General features: G+C 44.8%; 1 protein-coding gene and 1 long non-coding RNA gene across 5 annotated transcripts in view; one reads left to right on the top strand and one right to left on the bottom strand.

The window, feature by feature from the left end:
• Positions 1 to 1835: 1835 nt before the first annotated feature.
• Positions 1836 to 20823, bottom strand: part of PDE8B (phosphodiesterase 8B) — a 226777-nt gene continuing 207789 nt past the window's right edge. For all 4 annotated transcript variants that reach the window (XM_037032023.1, XM_037032022.1, XM_037032019.1 and 1 more), the window contains exons 14-22: positions 19437 to 19601; positions 17422 to 17467; positions 16851 to 16986; positions 15758 to 15956; positions 11572 to 11789; positions 9757 to 9877; positions 5967 to 6134; positions 3694 to 3823; positions 1836 to 3170 (exon numbers count right to left, since the gene is read on the bottom strand). In XM_037032023.1, the coding sequence (XP_036887918.1) occupies positions 3061 to 3170; positions 3694 to 3823; positions 5967 to 6134; positions 9757 to 9877; positions 11572 to 11789; positions 15758 to 15956; positions 16851 to 16986; positions 17422 to 17467; positions 19437 to 19601 (1293 nt within the window). In that variant the 3' untranslated portion in view covers positions 1836 to 3060. The remainder of the gene's footprint in view (positions 3171 to 3693; positions 3824 to 5966; positions 6135 to 9756; positions 9878 to 11571; positions 11790 to 15757; positions 15957 to 16850; positions 16987 to 17421; positions 17468 to 19436; positions 19602 to 20823) is intronic.
• On the top strand, positions 15858 to 18526 carry LOC118977227 (uncharacterized). Its single transcript, XR_005064481.1, has 3 exons — positions 15858 to 15943; positions 17536 to 17678; positions 18374 to 18526. It is a non-coding gene; the product is annotated as an uncharacterized LOC118977227 (long non-coding RNA).

Below are 20823 nucleotides of genomic sequence, written 5' to 3'. Positions count from 1 at the left end.
ATAAATCCCTGTTGTTATACTCTAGTTCACAGCTGGCAAACACAAGGCCTGTGGCCAAATCTGGCCCATCACCTTGTTTTATCCAGCCCGGCGGCATCTTGTTTCTACCTGGTGGCAGCACTGAGCTCTCTCTTAACTGTTAAGGAGAAGTTACATTTATACAATCCTAACATTACATTCGGCCCTTTGAAGGCAACCATGAGGCTGATGTAGCCCCCGGTGAAAATGAGTTTGACACCCTTGGTCCAGAGGGATGCCTCCAACTCATTCATGGTTTTTGCTTTTATGAGTGCCCTAATTTAGAATACAATTCTAATCGAGGTCAACATATACTATATGCATTTTTTCTATCTTAGTTCTCAATGCTATTATATTTGCAAATAACTCTATTATATAGTATACCTTACTACCCCTTTCTCAGGCTCTGTTTATAATACAATGAAGAGTCTAAACTTTGGGGCAGTTGTATCATCTCTTCCATTTATCTTCCACAAATGGAGTGGGTTCTGATTGAACTGATGAAGCTTGATCTTTGCCCATAAGACTAACCAGTCTTGACCCCGAAGGCAAGCAAATCTTAAACTGGAAGTAAAGAATGACTCAGCTAAATTGTAGGATCATCATTCTGGTCCAGGTAACAATGTTTTCTAACTTTTTCTTCTGATAAGTATGGCAGTAATAGTATGACCTCTCTCTGCTATTAGATGGTGTTGCATTTTCCTAGATTAATATAGCTCCCCTCAACATAGAATGTTTTAGTAAACAACTCAGGGTAAGAAGCAATTGTAACAGTTTATACCCATCTGATACACATTCATCTGAAAGACTATTCTAATAAAATGACTCTTTGGGGGAGTGTGCTATTTAAGGAGCAGCTCAGAAGATTACATCATCGTGGGTTACTATGATAAAGAGTGGAGCTATGCTGAAGCTTTAGAATCTGGTAGTTTAAAAGCATTTAAGTTAATATGAACTTAATTTGACATTCCACTGAGTAAGTTTTAACATTTGTATAGAAAATGTGAGACATCTGATAAATGTTGCTTACTTACAAAATGGAACTGAAAGAGGTGGTCAGGAAGAGATTGTCCTCGTCTTAAGCAAGCTCCTGAAGAAGCCTAAGCAAAGTATTTAGCTCCTTAAAATGGGATTCAGACATCCTGAATTTAACGTGTTCTAAAAACAAAGTATGTGATTCATGAAATAAAGGACACAGAACTGAAATTTTGAAATTATGAAAAATTTAGGCGAAAGAGGGTAAATAAAATGGCTATAGGAATTTTGTTACAAGTACTTCACAGAAAGACTTCATCACTTTTACATAATGCAGCATTATAGTACAAAGCGAGCTGCTGTCCTGATCAAGCAAGTTCTCTTACCATCTAACAAAAATAATTGAGAGATACTTCTTTGCATGGTATTGTCATATATGTTTCCATTTTTTAGTACAAAACATAGAAAAAACATTGGCACATTATGAGTGATAAGTAATTTTTTTCTTTCTGTGTACTAATTCCAAGTGTTCTGCATTCCAATTTTTGTTTGAAAGAAGTAATTACTGATTCAATTAATCTAGTCTCTGTTTATACCTCTTAAAAATGCAGCATGGGCCCTGGCTGGTGTAGCTCAGTGGATTGAGCACAGGCCTGTGAACCACACGATCGCAGTTCAATTCCCAGTCAGGGCACATGCCTGGGTTGCAGTTCCCAGCAGGGGACCCACGAGAGGCAACCATACATTGATATTTCTCTCCTCCCTCTCCCCCTCTAAAGATAAATAAATAAAATCTTTTAAAAAATGCAGCATGGAGTACAGAGAATTTGAAAGAAAAATGAAGATTCTGATATTTATAATACATAGAGTAGGATTGGCCAGTAAAAGAGAAGGGACAATTTCAAGTCTGACTTCATGTAGATCACAGAAAGTTGTGAAAAGAGCCGTATAAAAATATGCACTTGTGCTTTAGAAGCTTTTAGCATACAGTTAATAATATTTACTGTTTCCCCACGTGTCTATATTCTGATATATTTACACATCCTGCATTTTTTTACATCATTAAAGGAAAATGGCATGATCACAAATATAGATAGGTGGAAAACATCTGGATCTTGAAAACTTCCCCCATCCCCTCCCCAAACACATACATGTACATGGTACAACATTCTCCAGAAAATTTAGATTTCATAAAAATTTTAAACAGCAAATGTATACAAATTTTTTTTTAAAAAAAGCTTGTCCAAGGGCATTCAGATTTAATGGCTTTTATATAATACTTACTGTAGTGTTTTGTGACTGCCTCTGTTAACCAGAAATAAGGGAATCTCATGGAGTTCCCTGAAACAAAATGTCACTCCCTTCCCCATCATGGATGGCTTTCTGTTCAGATGAATGCCTTCTATAGGAAAGAGGGCTACACGGGCTGCTGAGACCAGTCTAGAGAAGGCACACACCAGGCCATGGCTAACTTGGGTGTCACAACGTCAATCAGAAGAACCCCGTAACTGAGGAGGCTGTGAAGCTAACCAATGTATCAATAATTTGGTCCTTGTTGTTTTGCTCATTTTATAGTTTTGGTTCTTTGTGGGTTTTTTTAGATATTCTTATGAGTTCTTCAGACTGATACTCTTGAGGAAAATAATGACGCTAAACAGTGGTGGTGACTTTTGTGGTAACATTTGCGCTGAACACTGGCTAAGCTACTTGGTCTTCATCCAGGGAGATGGGCTCAGTCAGAGACACCAGGTCTCTGCTGCTTGTGTCCTGCTAGGTGTGGTCTTCCAGCTCCGTGGTTGACGAGGACACACAGGCTCACAGCACGGCAAAGGATTTTGCCACGTGTTTGTTCTGTCATTATGTGATTATATAAAGAACATATTTTTCTTCATGGAATATAACGTACTAAAAGTGAAATTTGAGGATTTACATGATTCAAGGTCAGATATCAAACATTAGCTCCTTGACCTACACTTGTCCTTTTCATCATAAAGGAAAGCCTGTCCTTTACACTACTGTGAGTCACCGTGTCCTTTGTGGGTACGGGGCCCCCTCCTGTGTCCTAGTTCAGTTGTCAGACGGGAGCCTCAGACTCTTGCACTTCAGGTCATCTAGTGTCTTCCAGTGCTTGTAGTTATCAGCCAAGTGTTGCATCAGGGCTGGCAGGTGTGCAAAGGCTGCAAGGACATAAAAGAACCCAAAGAAGCCTGTTAAATTAGATCCCAGAAGCACTTAGAAGGCTGGAGCTCTGGGGGACAAATTTGGGGTCAGAACTGGAGAAGTAGTACCCGAGGTTAGGCCTCTAGTGCACACAGCACTAGAAGGATAGTCACTAAACACTAGTTTTGAAACACAAACAGGTGGTCCTTTTACTTAAAAATTGAAAAGCAATTACCAAAAGAATCTGATTCAGTATAGATTTTTAATACATTTTGTGTTCTTTATTTAAAGTTTCTTCCGGTGAGAGACTGAAAGTGCTGTAAGCTTTGGAAGAGGTCCTTCGAAGAGGTAAAGGCTTGTTTATCAATTTATCAAACATCTATTGAGTCTTTTGTTCACAAGATTCATGCCAGGTGCTGGGGACACAAAAAATGCATGTGCACCCCACCATACCCAGACACAACAGTCTGTTGTTAAAGGTAATCATTGTAAAAGGTAACAGAGTATTCTGTGTGGTGGACAAAACAGAATGTGTCTTACCATCCCATGCATCAAACATGTCTGTTATGAAGTAGTCAATGAAGGAAATTTGTGACTTGGGGATGCTACACGTATTCCGGTCGAACACTGGCATCACCACAGGTAGTCCCTGTCTCTTCTCTTCATCGGTCTGTAAGACATAACACTCACAGGGCTGTAGGGCTGCAAGGAACTGCAACAGTATGCTCTGGTTTCTCAGAACCAGCCTGTGGAAATGGGTCAGCGTCCAATTGTACATATGAAGAAATACGCTCAGCGTGGTTCTGGGACTTAATGTAAGCCAACCACCTGGTGAGATACAATAACTCAATTCAGGGCTTCCAACTCTCACGTCTCTTAAGCTCTACCACAGCCTCTCCTGAAGAGTCCATCTCAGGGTTCACGCCCTCTTTTTTGAGATCTATTTTCATTATTGCAAGGTCAAAACTGTTTTCAAAGTAATACTGATAATACTATGATTAATACTAACAATACTAACGCACATAACACTAATTGACAGAAACAGTGATGGGTACAACTGCTGATTCCTTAGCATAAACCAAAGAACTGGCACCACACTGAACCACTAGTCACTGTACTGTTAACAGTCACATGCCTGCAGTTTAAAAAGAAAGCCTCTCACACGAACACTCTCATGGAAGCAGTAAGACTACTCATCTTATTAAAGCTGGACCTTTGCGTGTCCACCTCTTTACTGTTCTGTGACACAGCGAGATGGGCACAGAGCCCTTGTGCTGCTGGTTTCGGGGAAAAGCACATTTGCCATTCGGCTGAACTCACCGTTTTTTTTCCATGGGACAGTGTGTTTACTCAAAAGAATGACTGACAAACTACATATCAGATTTGGGTACTGGTCATGCAGTTTGTGCAAAGTATGGGTAAATCTGAGTATTTTGTACATTGGAGTGAATATTTATTTGTACAAGGTTGTGATTCACTGAGCTGAATATTAAGATCTACATTTCCTGATGGTGTGTTGAGCCAGAGGCCAGCTGATCAGAGGCCTCATTTGTAATTTTTTATTTTTAGGTTACAGTGGCTTGTTAACAGTAGTATACTTTGTGGGGCAGGGGGAGGTCATCTAAACAGGGAACTTACATTAGAGAACTTTTCAGTGGTTCTTTCCCATTCATGCACTTTGAGAATAACTAGGAGTAGGATTTCAGGTCCCTTCTGTGGGTCCTAGGAAGCCCATTAACAGCCTCCTACCAGCTTTTGGCTCTGCTTTCTCATTACAGGTCAACCGATTAGGCAGCCTTAAAATACCTACTATTGTTCAAGGAGTAGTTGGGTATTTTTGTTTTGTTCCCCCCCCTTTTTTTTCTGGCAAGCCCAAAACTGCCTGTCCTACTTTTCTTCAATTCAGGGGCTCTCTTCCCAGCCCTGGAAGCTGCAGTTAACATACTGGACCCTCCACTGGCCACTCCCCTGCCTGCCCTTTTGGACATCATCAGCTATTAATAGCTGAGGTGCATTCCAGCCATGTAGACCCCCCCCCAGAGCATGACTTGTAGGTACTACTCGTGCATTTGTCTCTCTGCTGCACATGCACACGGCAGTGCTTAGAGCCTCTGTTCTGGGAGTAGGCCTGTATTTTAAATGGCATCTTGCAGTCTATTCTTTCTGGATTTTTCTCCTTTAATTCTTCTTTGTTTAATTCTTACTGCTCTCCTTATATAAAAATAACATTTTTCCTTCTTACTCATTTTATTCACAATGCTTTTGTTCCCTCAGAAAGTCCTTCCTTATTTCCACATTTCTAACCCCTGCTGCAGCCCGCCCCCAAAGTCCCTCTTTTATCTAGGGGGAAAAATCTTTCTGAACTCTCATAGCAGTTAACATATTTAAAATATACCTCCTTTAGAGATATTTCTTTTCTCCCTTTTTTTTTTTTTACTAATGTGTGGATTTATCTATTTCTACATCTTTCTACTATATTGTAAGCTGACATGGTTTCTGTCTCTGTTCCCATAATGTGCCATGGAAATAATAGCCCAGTGAACAAATGGGTGATATTCCCAGTTTTTGGAGGAGTTCAGGAACTAAGAATTTAGGATGAAAAGATACAGGTTAAGTTTATTCCTCATCTCCTAGAGAGACTTTGGTTACTGACCAGCCACTGCAGTCTCTTGAGGGAGTCAGAGGTCTAGTGCAGGCAGTTGTGAGCCATTTCCTTCCAGGGAGGACTCGCCCCAGCTGCTCATGAGAATCCTCAGAGTTCTCTGACATGGAGCCATTCCCAGAAGTAAAGGTCCCCTAGGGAGGCCACGCACCTGTGCAAAGTACTCCTCAGAGATCCGCCCTGCCCATTCGATGCACAGGTCCAGGGGGCGGCATGGGTTGGCCACATCAGCACACTTAATCATCATGCGTTTGATCAGGATTTGGTTTTCAGGTAAATTCTTCCCAATAGGATTGCATTCACAGTCACTGCCCTCGGTCTGGAAAACATTGTCAGATGAGAGTTAGTTCAAGATGATGGTGAAGCCTAGGAAGGCTAACTGACCAGACAGTTGGTGTTGATCACTTGGGCACGCAGAGACATGTCTGTGACTCAGAACAGCAGGTTTCCCATCATTAATTCCATAATGCCCTGATATATTCTTGTTTAAAAAAACCCTCAAACAATACAAAAACTCAGAGTTTAAAAGGTCAAGGTTTCTATCACTACCCATCTACTCCCTCACTTCCATCCTCAGCCCATAGCAGACTGCTATAAGCAGTTTAAGCATTTTTGTTCTGTGTTTAGTAGTCTGGTATGTCACCTTAAAGAAGGAGAGCTTTTCTCCCAGATTTATTAGGAAATATGTAAAAGCAGAAATTTGTTTTTTAATACATCGAAGATGGGGAAAGAACACATCATGTGACCTTCCAATTACTCCATTGATTCTTTCTTTATACCTACCAGCTCCCTTTCTCTTGTGACCTGTCTCATCCCTACTCATCCACCTCCTCCTACTTCATTTCTTTCTTAAGGTATGTGTGCACTCATGCTCTCATGGCTGCTCTTCTGACTGGGTACTGGGGAGTGTGAACCATACAAGCTTTGGAGGGTACTGGGAGTAGAAGGTGGGCCCGGGCAGGAACCAGTGTGCTCAGTGTGGTTAAGAAGACTGGCCATTCGCTAGTGCAGACCTAGTGATGTGTGTCGGTGGTTCTGAGCCAAGTGGCCCGGTCCCCGAGGAGGCTTACGTGCATGCAACGCACACTGGTTATACAAACTCTGGAAGATCAATTTCTACTGTGTCCTCAAAGACACCATTGAATTGACTGTGAGGACAGTTAATTAGCTCTTCAGAGCTCTGCCAAGCTGAAAGACCACATGATATTTAAAGGGTTTTTGTCTGTTTTTTTTTTTTTTTTTTTGCTGGACATACTTAGTAGACCATCAATGGGCAGAATTATGTTCTGAAGGTGGTGGTTTTGGTTACTTACCATTGGGAAGAGAGAGCTTACAAGTCACTGCAGTAAGTAGTACATCTCAGTGCAGAGTTTGGGGGCTTACTTGAATAGATGAAGTTCCCAACTCTAAATTCTATGACTAATTTTTCCCTTCTAAACCCCAGTTGCTCCCGTGAGTCCTCTGTGGAAGGAGAGGGCCATGGGATTCCTGGGGGGTGGAACAGGACACGGGTGAGGTGGACACTGCCCCTGCATCTGTGTCCGTGCTGGTCATGTGATGGGTCCTGCATAGATGGTCTCCTTACTAATTGTCAAGTTACTTTTAGGATGGACATCTATCACACAGGCAGCCTCTCCTGCTCAACAGGAATGAGTAAAAGCTCTTCTAACTTTACGGGCTGTGAACAGCTTCATGGTTTCAGAGAGTACTTTTATCTTATTTTTTAGTATATTTTATTGATCATGCTATTACAGTTTTCCCAATTTTCCCTCCTTTATCTCCTCTCTGCAACCCCCAAGCCTCTGGCATCCCCCTCCTAGTTCACGTCCATGGGTTGTACATGTAAGTTCTTAGACTTCTCCATTTCCTGTACCATTCCCAACCTCCCTGTCTATTTTGTACCTACCAATTATGCTTCTTGTTCCCTGTACCTGTCCACCCTAGTCTTCCCCTCCCACTCCCCACTGAAAAACCTCCCTGTGATGTCCATTTCTCTGGTTCTGTTTCTGTTCTAGTTGTTTGCTTAGTTTTTGGTTTTTTTAGGTTCAATTGTTGATAGTTGTGAATTTGTTGTCATTTTATTGTTCATAGTTTTTGATCTTCTATTGCTTAGATAAGTCCCTTTAACATTTCATATAATAAGGGCTTGGTGATGATGAACTCCTTGAACTTGACCTTATCTGGCAAGCATTTTATCTGCCCTTCCATTCTAAAGGACAGCTTTGCTGGATAAAGTAATCTTGGATGTGTAGGTCCTTGCCTTTCATGACTTCAAATACTTCTTTCTAGCCCCTTCTTGCCTGCAAGGTTTCTTTTGAAAAATCAACTGACAGTCTTAAGGGCACTCCTTTGTAGGTAACTGTCTCTTTTCCTCTTGCTACATCTTAAGATTGTCTCTCTCTCTTTAATCTTGGGTAACTTAATGATGATGTGCCTTAGTGTGTTCCCTATTGAGTCCAATTTCTTTGGGACTCTCTGAGCTTCTTGGACTTCCTGGAAGTCTATTTTCTTTGCCAGACTGGGGAATTTTTCCTTCATTATTTGTTCAGATGAATTTTCAACTTCTTGCTCTTGTTCTTTTCCTTCTGACAGTCCTATAATTCAGATATTGGAATGTTTGAAGTTGTCCTGGAGGTTCCTAAGCCTCTCCTCATTTTTTTGAATTCTTGTTTCTTCATTTTGTTCCAGTTGGATGTTTATTTTTTTCCTTTTGTTCCAGATTGCTGATTTGTGTCCCAGTTTCCTTCCTGTCACTGTTAGTTCCCTGAATATTTTGCTTTATTTCACTTTGGGTAGTCTTCATTTGTTCCTTCATTTTTCTACTGAACTCAATCAGTTCTGCAAGCATCTTATTTACCAGTGTTTTTAACTCTGCATCAGATAGGTTGTCTATGTCCTCATCTCTTTTTCTGGAGTTTTGATCTGTTCTTTCATTTGGGCCACATTTCTTTGTCCTGGTGCACCTGTTACATTGTAAGGGGGCGGATGCTGAGGTATTCACCCTGACAAGGCAACCCTCTTTGGTGTGTTGTGGCACTGTCTGTGGGGGAGGGGTCAGAGAGGGAACAATGCAGCTCACTTGCTCTGCACTAGCTCCATTTTCCAGCAAACTCTCATGTGAGACTGGGAGTTTCTTCTGCTGTCACAGCCCCCACATTAGTTTACAGCTAGCTTGAGTCTTTATTTTCCCATTCAGCCAGCCCTGCCTCTCTGGAGCAGTCCGCCACCTTGTCCTGCATCCTCTCCACTTGGCTGTCCTCCTACTGGTCTCAGTGAATGTTTCTTTAATGTCTTGGTTGTTGGAGTTCCATACAGTTTGTTTTTCTGGGACTTCTGGTTTTTTATTGTTTTTAGATTAGTTGTCATCCTTCTTTTGGTTGTGCGAGGAAGTGAAGTGTTTCTACCGTCTCCATCTTGGCCAGAGCTCTGATCTCATTTTACATGAGAGATATGTGAACTTGCTACATATGCTCCCCAAACTGGAGTTTGTAGGGACTTTGACATGATCCAAGGTAGATTAGTAAATTATAAAGAGAAAAAAGCAGCTTATGCTTTTATTTGCAAGTAGTCACTCCCAATTTGACTATGTTTAGTCTTTAGATATAGAAGGAATATAGATCTTTTAAAGTGTCCAATTCTGAAGTCACCCAGCAGCTCGAAGCACAGAATTCGAAAGGGCTTGGACCCCCTAAAATAGCACCGTTTATGCTAGTGCGCCGTCTGCAGGCTCCCTCCTTCACGTCCTTTGGGCCTGCCTTGGAGCCACTGCGGACACTCGGTCTGTTCTTGCCCTGAAGAAAGGCCAGCACTTTCAACCCTTTTGTACCAACTTTAAACAAATAATTGTCTCGCATTCCAGAAGGAAAATGCTTTGAGGCCAGACAGAGTCGGCTCTAATGGAAATCTGCTCTGATGTATCTTATTACATGGGAAATGCTTACCTCAGCTGCCATTGGCTTGTTGATGCTGTTCACAAATTTGTTCACATGTTCAAAGTGTTTTGTCATCTCTGTTGCTAAGACCATGTCAATAATAGCCTGCCGCAGCGTTCGATAATGGTTCCTAAAATAACCAGAAGACAAAGAGCCTTGTTCACATCACATCCCGAAATAGAACCGCTCTGCTGCCTCTTCCCCACACCTCCCACACTCTGTGAGGAGGCGGGCTTACGAAGTGCGTGCCGACACCAAAAAGTTCACCTGCTTATCTTTCCACCAAACCAGGACTTGCTGGCTCTCTTCCATTTTCCCAGGGACAGCTGACCCTTCCTCATAGGATTTATGAACATGCATTAAGAAGTAACCTGTCACATGGTAGGCACTTATTTTCCAGATGATTCTGTTCTACCTTCTCTTGGTGACATCAAGACAGTGAGATGGAAGGAAATGACAAGTTCCTTCCCTATGTGGCTGGTACGTCAACCCAGTGAACTGTCCTACTGCATTCAGTGCATAGTGGTTCTTTGTATAGAGAATGATTAGTGGCCATTTGGTCCTGTCTAAGATGTTCGTGCTTTGAAAAATGTCCTTGAGTTCAAATAGCCCATAACATTTATTTATACTTTTGGTCTATAGAACTAATACATAAAAAATACTATCATGTTTTACTGGTCTAATATTTGTGCTGTGGCTATAGCCAGTAATAACCCTACTTGCATCGGTAGCCTAGCTGGTCATGGAATGTGGGGCTAGGTAGGTGGGGTGGGGTTCGAACATTCCAGAAGAGCCGGATTTATATTAGCTCTGCACATTTCGGACAGGTCCGAATTTCAAGGACCTTTTGGTATGGATGTTTTAGACAGAACCAGATGTCCTCCTTTGAGGCAGAGAATTGTCATTATTTCTTTCAGTTTGGCATTGGAAGAATGCTTTTTATTAGTAAGTAATTCTCTAAATTGTAATTAGATAGAAGTTGTAATGGACGAGCAACAACCCTGTCCCAAATTACTGTCGAATTCCCATCATCTTCTAATTTAAAGAGCCAGAATGGGGACATGAATAAAATTGGCTGCTGAAACCAATTCTTTGTGAAAGTTTTAAAAACAATCCTTGATACCGATGAAACTTAATTTGAAGGCAAAATAACTGTTCTCCATATTCCTCAGATTTCTAGGAACCAAACTGACAGGTTCATGTTGACAAGTGGGCCATGAGGCCTGACTGAGCTCTGTGCCCTCTGCACACTGCCCTCTCCCAGGGGCCTGCCCTACAGCCCGGCTGGTGCCACGTGTGAAGTAAGCACAGCCTGGCTGCAGGTTGTGGCAGGCAAGAGGTTCGCTCTGTCTGTTCTCATTTGGCCAGCTCTCACCAGAAGGGTGTACAATGGTGAGGCGGAAACCTGCCCACTGTCGCCCTTCTGGGACCTGTAGAACACTCCCCCTGAGTTAGGGGTTTAAGTGGCCACACATCGAGCTGGAGAAAGATAGGGAAGGATATACTTTTATTGAGTTACACAAAAGACGGCTCTCCTTCTAGGGGGGTAAAAATATCTGCTAATTATAAAATCAATATTTACAGAGTTGCTGTGTGTAAGCCATTTTCATGAACTCATTGAAGACCAAATGAGATTTTAAAAGATGAAAGTCTGAAAAGAACAGCTAAGGTTACAAGGGCAAGGCTATGACTTCACTCTGATACAGTGGCACAACCTGCTGCCCCTTCTCCTTTTCCCTAAGAGGTTGCCAAGTACTCAGAGAAGTTAGGGATGACAGAGTGTTTTACTTGTACTTCACAAACCTGAGCACAGGTACAACCAACCTGTCAATGTTCTTGAAAATGTTACATTTGTTGTCCTTCACCGTCAGCTGGAAGGCCAGGGCTGTGTGGTGACTCTCCAAGACGGCAGTGTCATTATAGAGCACAGCAAGTTCACTGCCTGCATTGCAGAGGAAAGAGTTGGTCCTTCCCGGGTGGTCCACGTCATGGACTGTGGCGGCAATCAGTGCTGCCACCTCATCCAGCTGGTCGAGGCTGCCCTGAGGTCAGGGGAGGCAAGGTTGAGTGTTACCTGCCAGGTGCAGGAGAGCTGAACTCACCCGTGTCTCTCAGGAGGGAGGGGGCCTCCGGGGTGGGGGTTGTGAGCATGTCCTCCCCAGCCTGCTGAGCCTTCTCTGACTCCTAGGAGCCTCCCTGGGACACGTTGCTGTGCTGTGACTTGTCCGGGAGGACACAGTGGACACCTAAAGCTTTCTCCCCAGAGTCCATTCACTCCACTTCTGCAGGAAGAAGCCAAATAAATGGGCCTTTTCCGATGCCTGCTGTGTGGTGCTGCCATGTCTCTCCCGTGAGCAGAGAGAGCGGACAGCGGCCTGTGGTCACAGATACTTGTTTGATTTGCATACTTCTGAAAAAGTTTTGAGGGTGGCAGTAAGTGGCACAGATACAACACAACTCTTCACGTGAAGGTAACCTGGTTAGAACCAAGCGGTACGAGGGGTGAAGAGTTTTCCCAGGAAATGAGGTGAAGAGGGGGCTGTCGGAACAAAACTCAGCTCTAGCAGGTGGCAAAGGCAAAAAGGGAAACCCTCCTCCTCCAGTTCTCACTATGGAATCAGGGGGTACAAGTGTTAGCTCAGCTCACAGCTTTAGGAGGAAATTATCAAGTGGGCTACTGTTCCAGTAGAGACTCCGTCCTGTGTGAATTCATTCATCTGATAATCTGTTGGGTAGCTGCCCCGCACAGCAGCTGCAGCAAGGCATTGTGCCGGCATCGTCTCTGCACTAGTGGAGTTCATCGTTGGGCGAGGCACAGATTAGTTAAAAACCAACACCCACACGAATAAAAGTAACACTGTGAGATGTGCTAATAAGGATGTTAGAGGTGCTTTGAGAATGTAACCATGGGGCCTGATGGAGTAGTTTAGGGCAGTGCGGCCCATTCACCTTTCCGTGATGGTGCACATCTCTATCTGTACTACCCAGTATGGTAGCCCCCAGTCGTGGGTGGTTATTGGGCACTAGAAATGGGAACAGTGCAACTGAAGGACTGAGTTTCTCAACTTCTGTAATTTTAGTTAAATGTAAATAGCCACATGTGGCTAACGGCCAGCACATTGGACAGCACAGGTCCGGCTTCTCTAGGAAGTGCCTTTCATGCTGAAGCCTGAGGGACAGGCAGGCATCGCCTAGGCACAGTGGCAAGGCAGAGGATTCCAGGCAGAACAGCCTATGATGCTCCTGAGGTGAAACAGAAAAAGTGGTTTATTCACTGAAGGTTAAATGAGGGGAAAAGTGATCCCCAAGATGAGGCTGGAGGGCTGAGCACAATAGTTGATAGTGCTAACGGGTAAGGAAGAATGAGTCTGAAGCTCAGCCCTGAAGGCTTTCTCGAAAGCTCTCCCTACCAGAGGGGAGCCATTTCCATTTGCAGCCCTGACCTGAGGCTAGGGGCAACCCTGGCCACACAGCACGTTTCCTGAAGGGGACAGCAGTCAGTGCTGCTCTTCTCAGCTCTGCTGCAAGACTGACTCTGTGGGGCTCAGAGCAGGCCAATGTGCCTGCTCCCATTTTGCTGCTGGTCAGGAGAGGCCATGCTTACCTGCAGGGCTGGTTACCAACTTGGGCTCCACCCTGACTGATTCTACCCATGCAGTGAGGACCTATGGGGCCCTCAGCCAGTGCTCCTAGGGTAGGCCCAATCTTGCCTGGGGCCAATTGTAAAATTCATCATCGAAATAGGTCTGTGTAACTGGAGTAAACACAAATAGCATTAGATGAGATCTGCCTTTTCTTCCAGCTTGCACTGACTGATTGAACCTGGCACCCTTACAAAGGCACCACTAATGGGCCACATCCTGCAATGTAGGCGGGACTGTCTGATAATGCAGCGTCTGACAGGACTGGGGGCGGGGAAGGAAGACTGGGCCTGCTCTCTAGCACTGGGAGAAGCCAGGCCTGGGGGGGGGGGGGTGCTGTCTGGGGAAGGAAACTTCCCCTCCAAACCCACACCAGGAGAAATTCTAAACCCTCTGAGGTGCGGACTTTTCTGCACATTTCCCCCCTTTGACCAGCGGGAAAGATCTGGATCATACTGAGGCAAACTGGCCGGAATGAACTCCCTTCTGGATCAGGCTTTGAACAGTTCCTCATCTTGGGTAAATAGTCACCTACACCAGGAGAACAGCAAGGGAAGGCTGGCTCTCCTGACCTATCCGCTTGCAATGGTTCCTGGGAGCCGGCAGGAGTGGGGTAAAGGAGAGGGGTGGTAACCAGTTGAAGGGCATGTTACCTAGATGGCTGGGCTGAGGATGTGGAGCTCTGTCATGGGGACACTAAGAATTTTAGCCTTACCGCACAAAGAAATTAGGGGTGACATGACATGGGAACTTGATAAAAACACATTTCCCTGTCCCTCTTCATCAGTGGCCATGGGTCTGGGGGAAAGACCTCGGGAATGAATCCCACTTGAAGCCCCTCACATGGACTAGTCGGTGACCTCGGGCTGCTGGCTACACATGTGAGCTCAGGAGCCCCCTCTGGCCCAGCTCTCCAGGGTTCTTTGCACCTTGAAATTTTCTGGTTCTCTGGCAGGGGCTGCCCCAGTTAGAAAATGTCTTGCACTGTGAATACATTATATCTAGTCTTAGACTTGTTTCTATTGCTGCTATTTGAGAAATTCAATCAGAGTCTGAATGCATTAGCAGAACTCAGAATTTAAACAAAAATTCTTATTTTAGGTGAGGGAGGTTAAGGGAGATAATAAAGTGACTAAGCATTCCCTAATTTATCACACATTTATGTTTTTCTAGAGTGGTTCTGGCTTAAGTGGGTTCATCTTTAACTCAAGGCTGCAGTAGCTGTACATCACTTTGGTCTTGGGTTAAGGCCCTAGGTCCTGTCCTTGGATGGCAGTGGGTGACCTCAGCTGTGTAATATGTATGCGGTGTAAAGTGGAAGACCGCGAAGCTGGAATGGAAACCTGGAAGTGTCTTAGTTCTCCACGATAAGTGCTATAGAAACAGGCTCACCTGGGAATCACACCTTTTTCTAAAGTGGGAGACAAAAATCTTCAAAAGTATCATTCTTGGAACACATTCTTTGCCTTCTTGCTGATACTAGGATTTGGCAAGGCTGAAAAGGAAATGCCCCTCCCCATTTTGGTGCCATTTCTGTTTCCTCTGACCTGACCCACTACAATTCTTCTCAACTGCTGGGCCTTATAGCTAAACAAAAGATCGAATGCCAGGCATTTGCAGATTGATGTGGATCTCAGTCCCTATGCAGTACTTGCCCCAGGGGCATCAATAGTCTTAAGTTTTGGTTCTAATTGTAGCAAAGGGATTACAAGCTTCATTGTGCAAATGACGACAGTTGGCAAGGAGGGGAGGAGGCATCTCGCCAGCTGTCGATGGGGTGTTCAGAGGGCTGCCCTGTGAACCAGCACCTGTACCTGGCAGTACCGACTTCGAAGTAGGACAGAGGGACCCAGACCTCATTCAGAATCTCACAACAGTCAATATGCAGATGCACATATCCACACCTACACAACACACCCTCGCATGCAAGTCAGTACGATGCTGAAGCACTCAGTGCTCTCTGGATTATAATATACCAGTGGCCAAATTCTGGTCCCAAAACTTAACCTGTAGACCTACTAGCCATTTGCTATAATAATTAAATTCTGTCCCCTAACCCAGTATTACAAAGGGCTCCTTGTGAACATTTGGAGGATGTGTTCACTCATGGATCTACCTGGCATGTAAAGGACTCTCTATGGTGGCATAGATCATTATTTTAGGCACTTCGGGGGGGGGGGGGGCTAGGAGAAAAGGCTATGTCCTTACAGCACCGAATGACTAGTCAACTGTAGCCAACAGCAACCACCACCACCACAAAACCTACCAAATCGGTTATGAAACAGCTATTTACCTAATATATGTACTAAGATTGAACCCTTGGGTCTCCAGTCTGGGCAAGTAACTAGATTATGATACTGGAATTCTACCTTCACTCTTTCCTTTCCAAGGAAGAAGGCGGTGGCATGCAGGACGTCAGCGGCGTGGGTAGAGTTATGGTACGCATTGGAGGAGTGGTAGTTGGCCTCGATCACCTGGAGCCAGGCCCGAAGAGTAGTTTCAGAACAGTGCAAAAATTCACATACTCCGAACCGGGAGAAGACCTTTAAGCCCAGGTAAACCAATGGCCTGGAAAACAGGAAAACAAACCCTGACTCACTGTATTCACTGGCCCCAAAACTGCTTTCTTTGATGATACTGAGGAATGCGGAATGGAGGTATTTTTCTTCTGATGCTTATTCCACATGCACAGGGCCATAAAAACATTTCCTCCCCCAGTGAGAAGAAGCTAGGAGTGGCTCGCTAGCCACTTATTTGAAACTAGGTGCCTGTGGTAGTCAATCAAATGATTGGAATTCCAGAGTTTCTCTTCATTATTGCCTGCAGTGGCTCTAACAACCAAGAAAGACCCCTGGCAGTTCCTCTCCATCTGCACTTCCTTTGTGTCCCCTGAGGAAGTTACTGAGCCTAAGGACAAAAGGACTGGCTTGTGTGGTCTCAACCAAGTCATGCCATGCAGAGTTACATTACTTATAGGTGAGAGGCACTCACATCCTAATAGACTAACATGCCTGGAAGACGTAGCCTTCTCCTGCTGTAAGAAGAGGACTTTGTGAGTTATCTAACCCTTGCCCTGCCTACAGAACCAGAAGAGAAGCCCATGGTGCTCTCAAACTCATTGTATAAGGTTGGGTGTCAACAAGTTTGGGGCTGAGAATACTTAGAACTCTTGACACATTAGCACAAAAGAATGACCTGGGCAGATCTGAAGGGCTCAGTATTTCCTCGTCCTGGGTCATCACCAGACTGATCCCGTGTCTTACCCACCAATACTCTCTCTCCATAAAGGAGCTCACGCAGGGGCCACGTCTGCTCGGTCGACACTCCCCCAGCATGGTAAGAAAGGCACAGCCTGTGAGGTCCCTTGTGGCAAGGACTCATGTCTCCCTCGAAGTTTCCCAGTGTGCAAGTCTTGAGCTTGGCCATCAGTCCTCCCTGCCTGCAGCCAGAGAAGCCACATACCTTTTATGTGTAACAGCTTCCAACTCAAAGATGTTGAACTCCCAACTTTCCTCATTATCCAGTAACTGGGCGATACAAGGGGGGACATCGTTGATGGTTATTGGCATCGCCAGGTGACTGTGACTCTGGTGCACGTCTGGGCAAACAGATGGGCAGGGAGGCTGGTTAACAGTGGGCCCTGGAGGGCCCTGGAGCATCTGTCATCACCCTCATGGCTGCTCCTGCAAAAGGAGGTCTTGAACTTCCCAGAGGAGGGAGATTTTTGACTTCAGGGCTCTTCTCTCCTACTGCTAATTTCAAGGCCCTCAAATAGAAAAAGAATTCAGTTTGTTTAAGTGTATAGAGATTTGCAATTCTTATTCTGACAGTGTTCAGTGTTGAGAGAAGTAAATTTAATTAGGAGACCTGGTTTCAAGAGTAGACCCTTAGAGACGCTTAAACTCCAGTGAGACTGACAGGAAGTAGCACCAAGCTCCCCCCAGCCCTGCAACCCGCACCAAGTAATCGCAGCACTGGGGATGCACAGGACAGAGACGGGTTGTAAGTAACAAGCGGACAAGTGGCGACTTACTCTTAGTGAACACATACTCGTTTCCGGACAACCTTCTCAGGCCATCCTGGAATGAAGAAAGATGATATTAGCACATTTTATATGCCTGTATCATTTTCTCATTTCTTTCATTAGCCTAAGAGATTTGATTGCTGAATAACCCAGTCAATCTGGAACTCCCAAGTTGCAGCTTGAAAGGAAACTGGAACAACAGCTGTAAGACACAGGATAGTCCCTCCATGGCTGCTGGACCCAGGAGATGGAGAACTGAGGATGAAGTGTAAATGACAGTATTCAGGGCTCACACTTGAGCTGTGAGTTGGCTCTAGTCTCATGCCATCTTTCTTTGCTGGCATATTGAAGGCACATTAGTGACATCACAGAAGTGAACTTGTTTTGGTTTGGGTGGGTGTGATTTTGAAGTGACCCTACTTACCCTCACAGGAACTGTGTTATTTGATTTACTTATTAGGGAGACAGTGCCATGGGCCATATCTGGGAAGTCCTTAATGTAAAGCCTTAAAAAGTTTGACCTAAATTTTGACTAATATCTAATTTTTCCAACTTTATTTTCTGTTTTGTAACATAAGCATTGTTGTTAGCACTTAAAAGCTTCTGGATTTGAGATCTTTAGAGGGACAGCATAAGGGAGTAGACAGAATTCCAATGTTCTGGCATTTACTAGGCTCTTGAACTTGAACTTGTCCCCAGATATGCTTGCATCTCAGTTTCCTTCCCTTCATTTTCTATCCCTGCGTACCTAATTTTTTATGATCTTTCATAATCGTTTGTATAACTTATAATGGTTTGCCATCCTCAGAAAGCATTCCCCTGAAGTCACACCTTGGATCTTTAGGTCAAAAGCTTAATTTTTACAGCTGAATAAAAGATAAGGCACAACTGCCCTGCCTCTAAGACAGATCTCACAGGGACTCTGCTGTTTTTTTCTTTGCCTTTCTCTCTTCTCTTAGAGCATTACACGGAGAGGAACCCCGGGATGGCATGGCGGCAGGGAGGAGGAGGAGAGGTAACTTGTTCCAGGAACCAGAACCCTTCTGCTACAGCTCTGCAGGGGCCACCGTGCTGAAAGACCTTGGCCAGCGCTCTAACTGAAGCCTGCACTGCATTGGGATGGGGCAAGTAAGGCCAGCCCAGGGGCCGGCAGGGAATAGGAGGTCCCTCAGATGATAGGCTCATCAGAGACCTTTAGTAGGAACAAGGAGAATGGGTCAGAAAGCCAGTCCACACTCGGCATTTGGTGGCAGGGTTACACAACAGCCTTTAAAATAAAACTCAGATGACTCTCGGACTTTGTTTTTCTCCCAGAGAATTCTTCCAGCTTCAGCCTCTGATAAGGAACACAAATGAATCATTCGAATTTTCTTTCTCTTCACTCGCTGATAGATAATGATCACAGCCAAACAGATCACAGTAAAACACCACAACAGGGTGAGTCCTTGGAAACCAGCCACTGTTGGTGGCTACAAGTGAAGGCATCTGGTGTCTGAGTGCTGGGCGGGGGGGCTCCTGCCTGAGCCCCTGCTCTGCTTTTACCCTATTCTAAAGGGGCCTTCTGTGTAAGCTTTTACTTAGAGAAAGGATTCTGGAGCTAAGGTTTTGGGAACTAGTGTTGTAGTCCGAGTACAAACCCTTCCAATTATATGAAGAGCCTCAGATGGTACCTAGCCTTAACCTCAATCCACGACGGTGCCCACCAAGTCGAGGGGAAGAAGAGAACAAGGGCCCCATCATGCATATTTGCCCTGGGTCAGCTGCCTATGAATGCCATACGGTACACGAATTCTGAAGGGGGCGCTGTCTCCCACTGCTGTGGTCAGCTTTACAGAAGATAAATGCAAGAACTTGACTAACCACACCCAGAAATTTTGGTGCATATGCTTCTGGTTATGCTTATGTTTGCCCTCATGATAGGTATTTCTGTATTATAGGTAATAGTGCATGTTACATGTTGTGTGTAGCCTAGTACATGTTTAGTGACATGTCCCCAGCATTTCTGGTTTTTCCTCATCACTCACAGTCATCAGGCCTCCGACGAGATCACTGGTATGAGGATCTTCATCTTTGGTACCCAGCTGAGGGGAGTACAATTCTGTGGTCCGTAAAATTTCTAAAACTCTGTCCAAGGCTTCTGCTACTGTGACGGGGCTGTTTTCTTGGGCTGCGTTGATTATATTTATAACCTAAGCAGGTAAACAAAAAAATTGAGGACATTCTACTTTCTGTGTATATGCACCTGGAATCCCAAAGAAATCAGATGATAACACGTTGACCAGGGTGCCCAGGGCCTTCACGGCACGCCCTTGTGCCTCACAGCACTCGGCTCCTCCACTGCTCTTTCTCCCCCAGCCCTCTCCTCCTAGGGGATGGAGTGCCTTTTTCTCACTCCCCAGGCCATCCAGGAACGAGCTCGTTCATCTCCACGACTTTGGACACTATCATCCATGTGACTCTCATGTCTACATCCCAGCTCTGAACTCTTGTCGACCTCCAGACTTGTATATTCAGTTGCCTTACATACCTGTCAGAGTATCTACTAACATGTCCCAAACCAAACTCGTGATCTCGCTCCCCTCTTCCCAAAGCAAGTGAGCAACAACCAAACCATGAAAGGCAAGGAGCTTTGTTTCGTCCTCTGGTTTCCACACTGGGGTAAAAAAGGCACCTCTATCCATGCGCAAACTAGTCTGAGAGGCCCTGGTTTGCACGTCACTTTCCCTCCAATGTCTCCCCACTCTGACAATACGATGAATCACCAAGTCACACTGATTCCACCCCTGAATAGTTCCTGATCTATTCATTTCTCTCCATCTTCCCTGCTATAATTTTAGTACAGCCAACGCCATTTCTTGCCTGAAATTCTGGAAAAGCTTCCCTAACTGGCCTCTTCACTTTCACTCGTCATCTCCAATCCACCATCTGCATAACTGATCTTGTTCCCCTCTGCTTTCAGCCCCTCAGTGGTTTCCAATCCACACAAACTAAAATATAAACTCCTTGTTGTGGCCAGCTGGCAAGAGTGAACTCAGCCCTGCACAGCTAGCTCCATGCCCCTGTCTTCTGCCCTCTGTAAGTTCCAGCCACCCTGACTTTCTTTCCGGCCCTCGAATGCTCCAATCCCCCACCCCCCACCCCCGAGCTCCCTCCCTTACTGTGCCTGCTGCCTAGAATACTCTTCCTCCATCTCCTCTCTGTCTTCGCATGCTTCACGTCCTACGTCAAACATTACTTCCTCTATGGAGACACCCTCCCTCCCACATACCCCAAACAGGGCCTCATCTAATTTCTTCTCATAAACCCTGTTTTCCTCTATACAAGTTATTGCAATTTACCACTACATATTTATTGTGTTTGTGTAATCTGTTTCCTCTACTAGACTGTAAACTCACTGATATTAATGGTATG

This window comes from Sturnira hondurensis, unplaced genomic scaffold, assembly GCF_014824575.4.
Source record: "Sturnira hondurensis isolate 20B ecotype Veracruz unplaced genomic scaffold, ASM1482457v3 Scaffold0021354, whole genome shotgun sequence".
Classification (NCBI taxonomy): domain Eukaryota; kingdom Metazoa; phylum Chordata; class Mammalia; order Chiroptera; family Phyllostomidae; genus Sturnira; species Sturnira hondurensis.
Note: the sequence above shows the minus strand (reverse complement) of the source record. Positions and strands in the feature narration are given on the sequence as shown.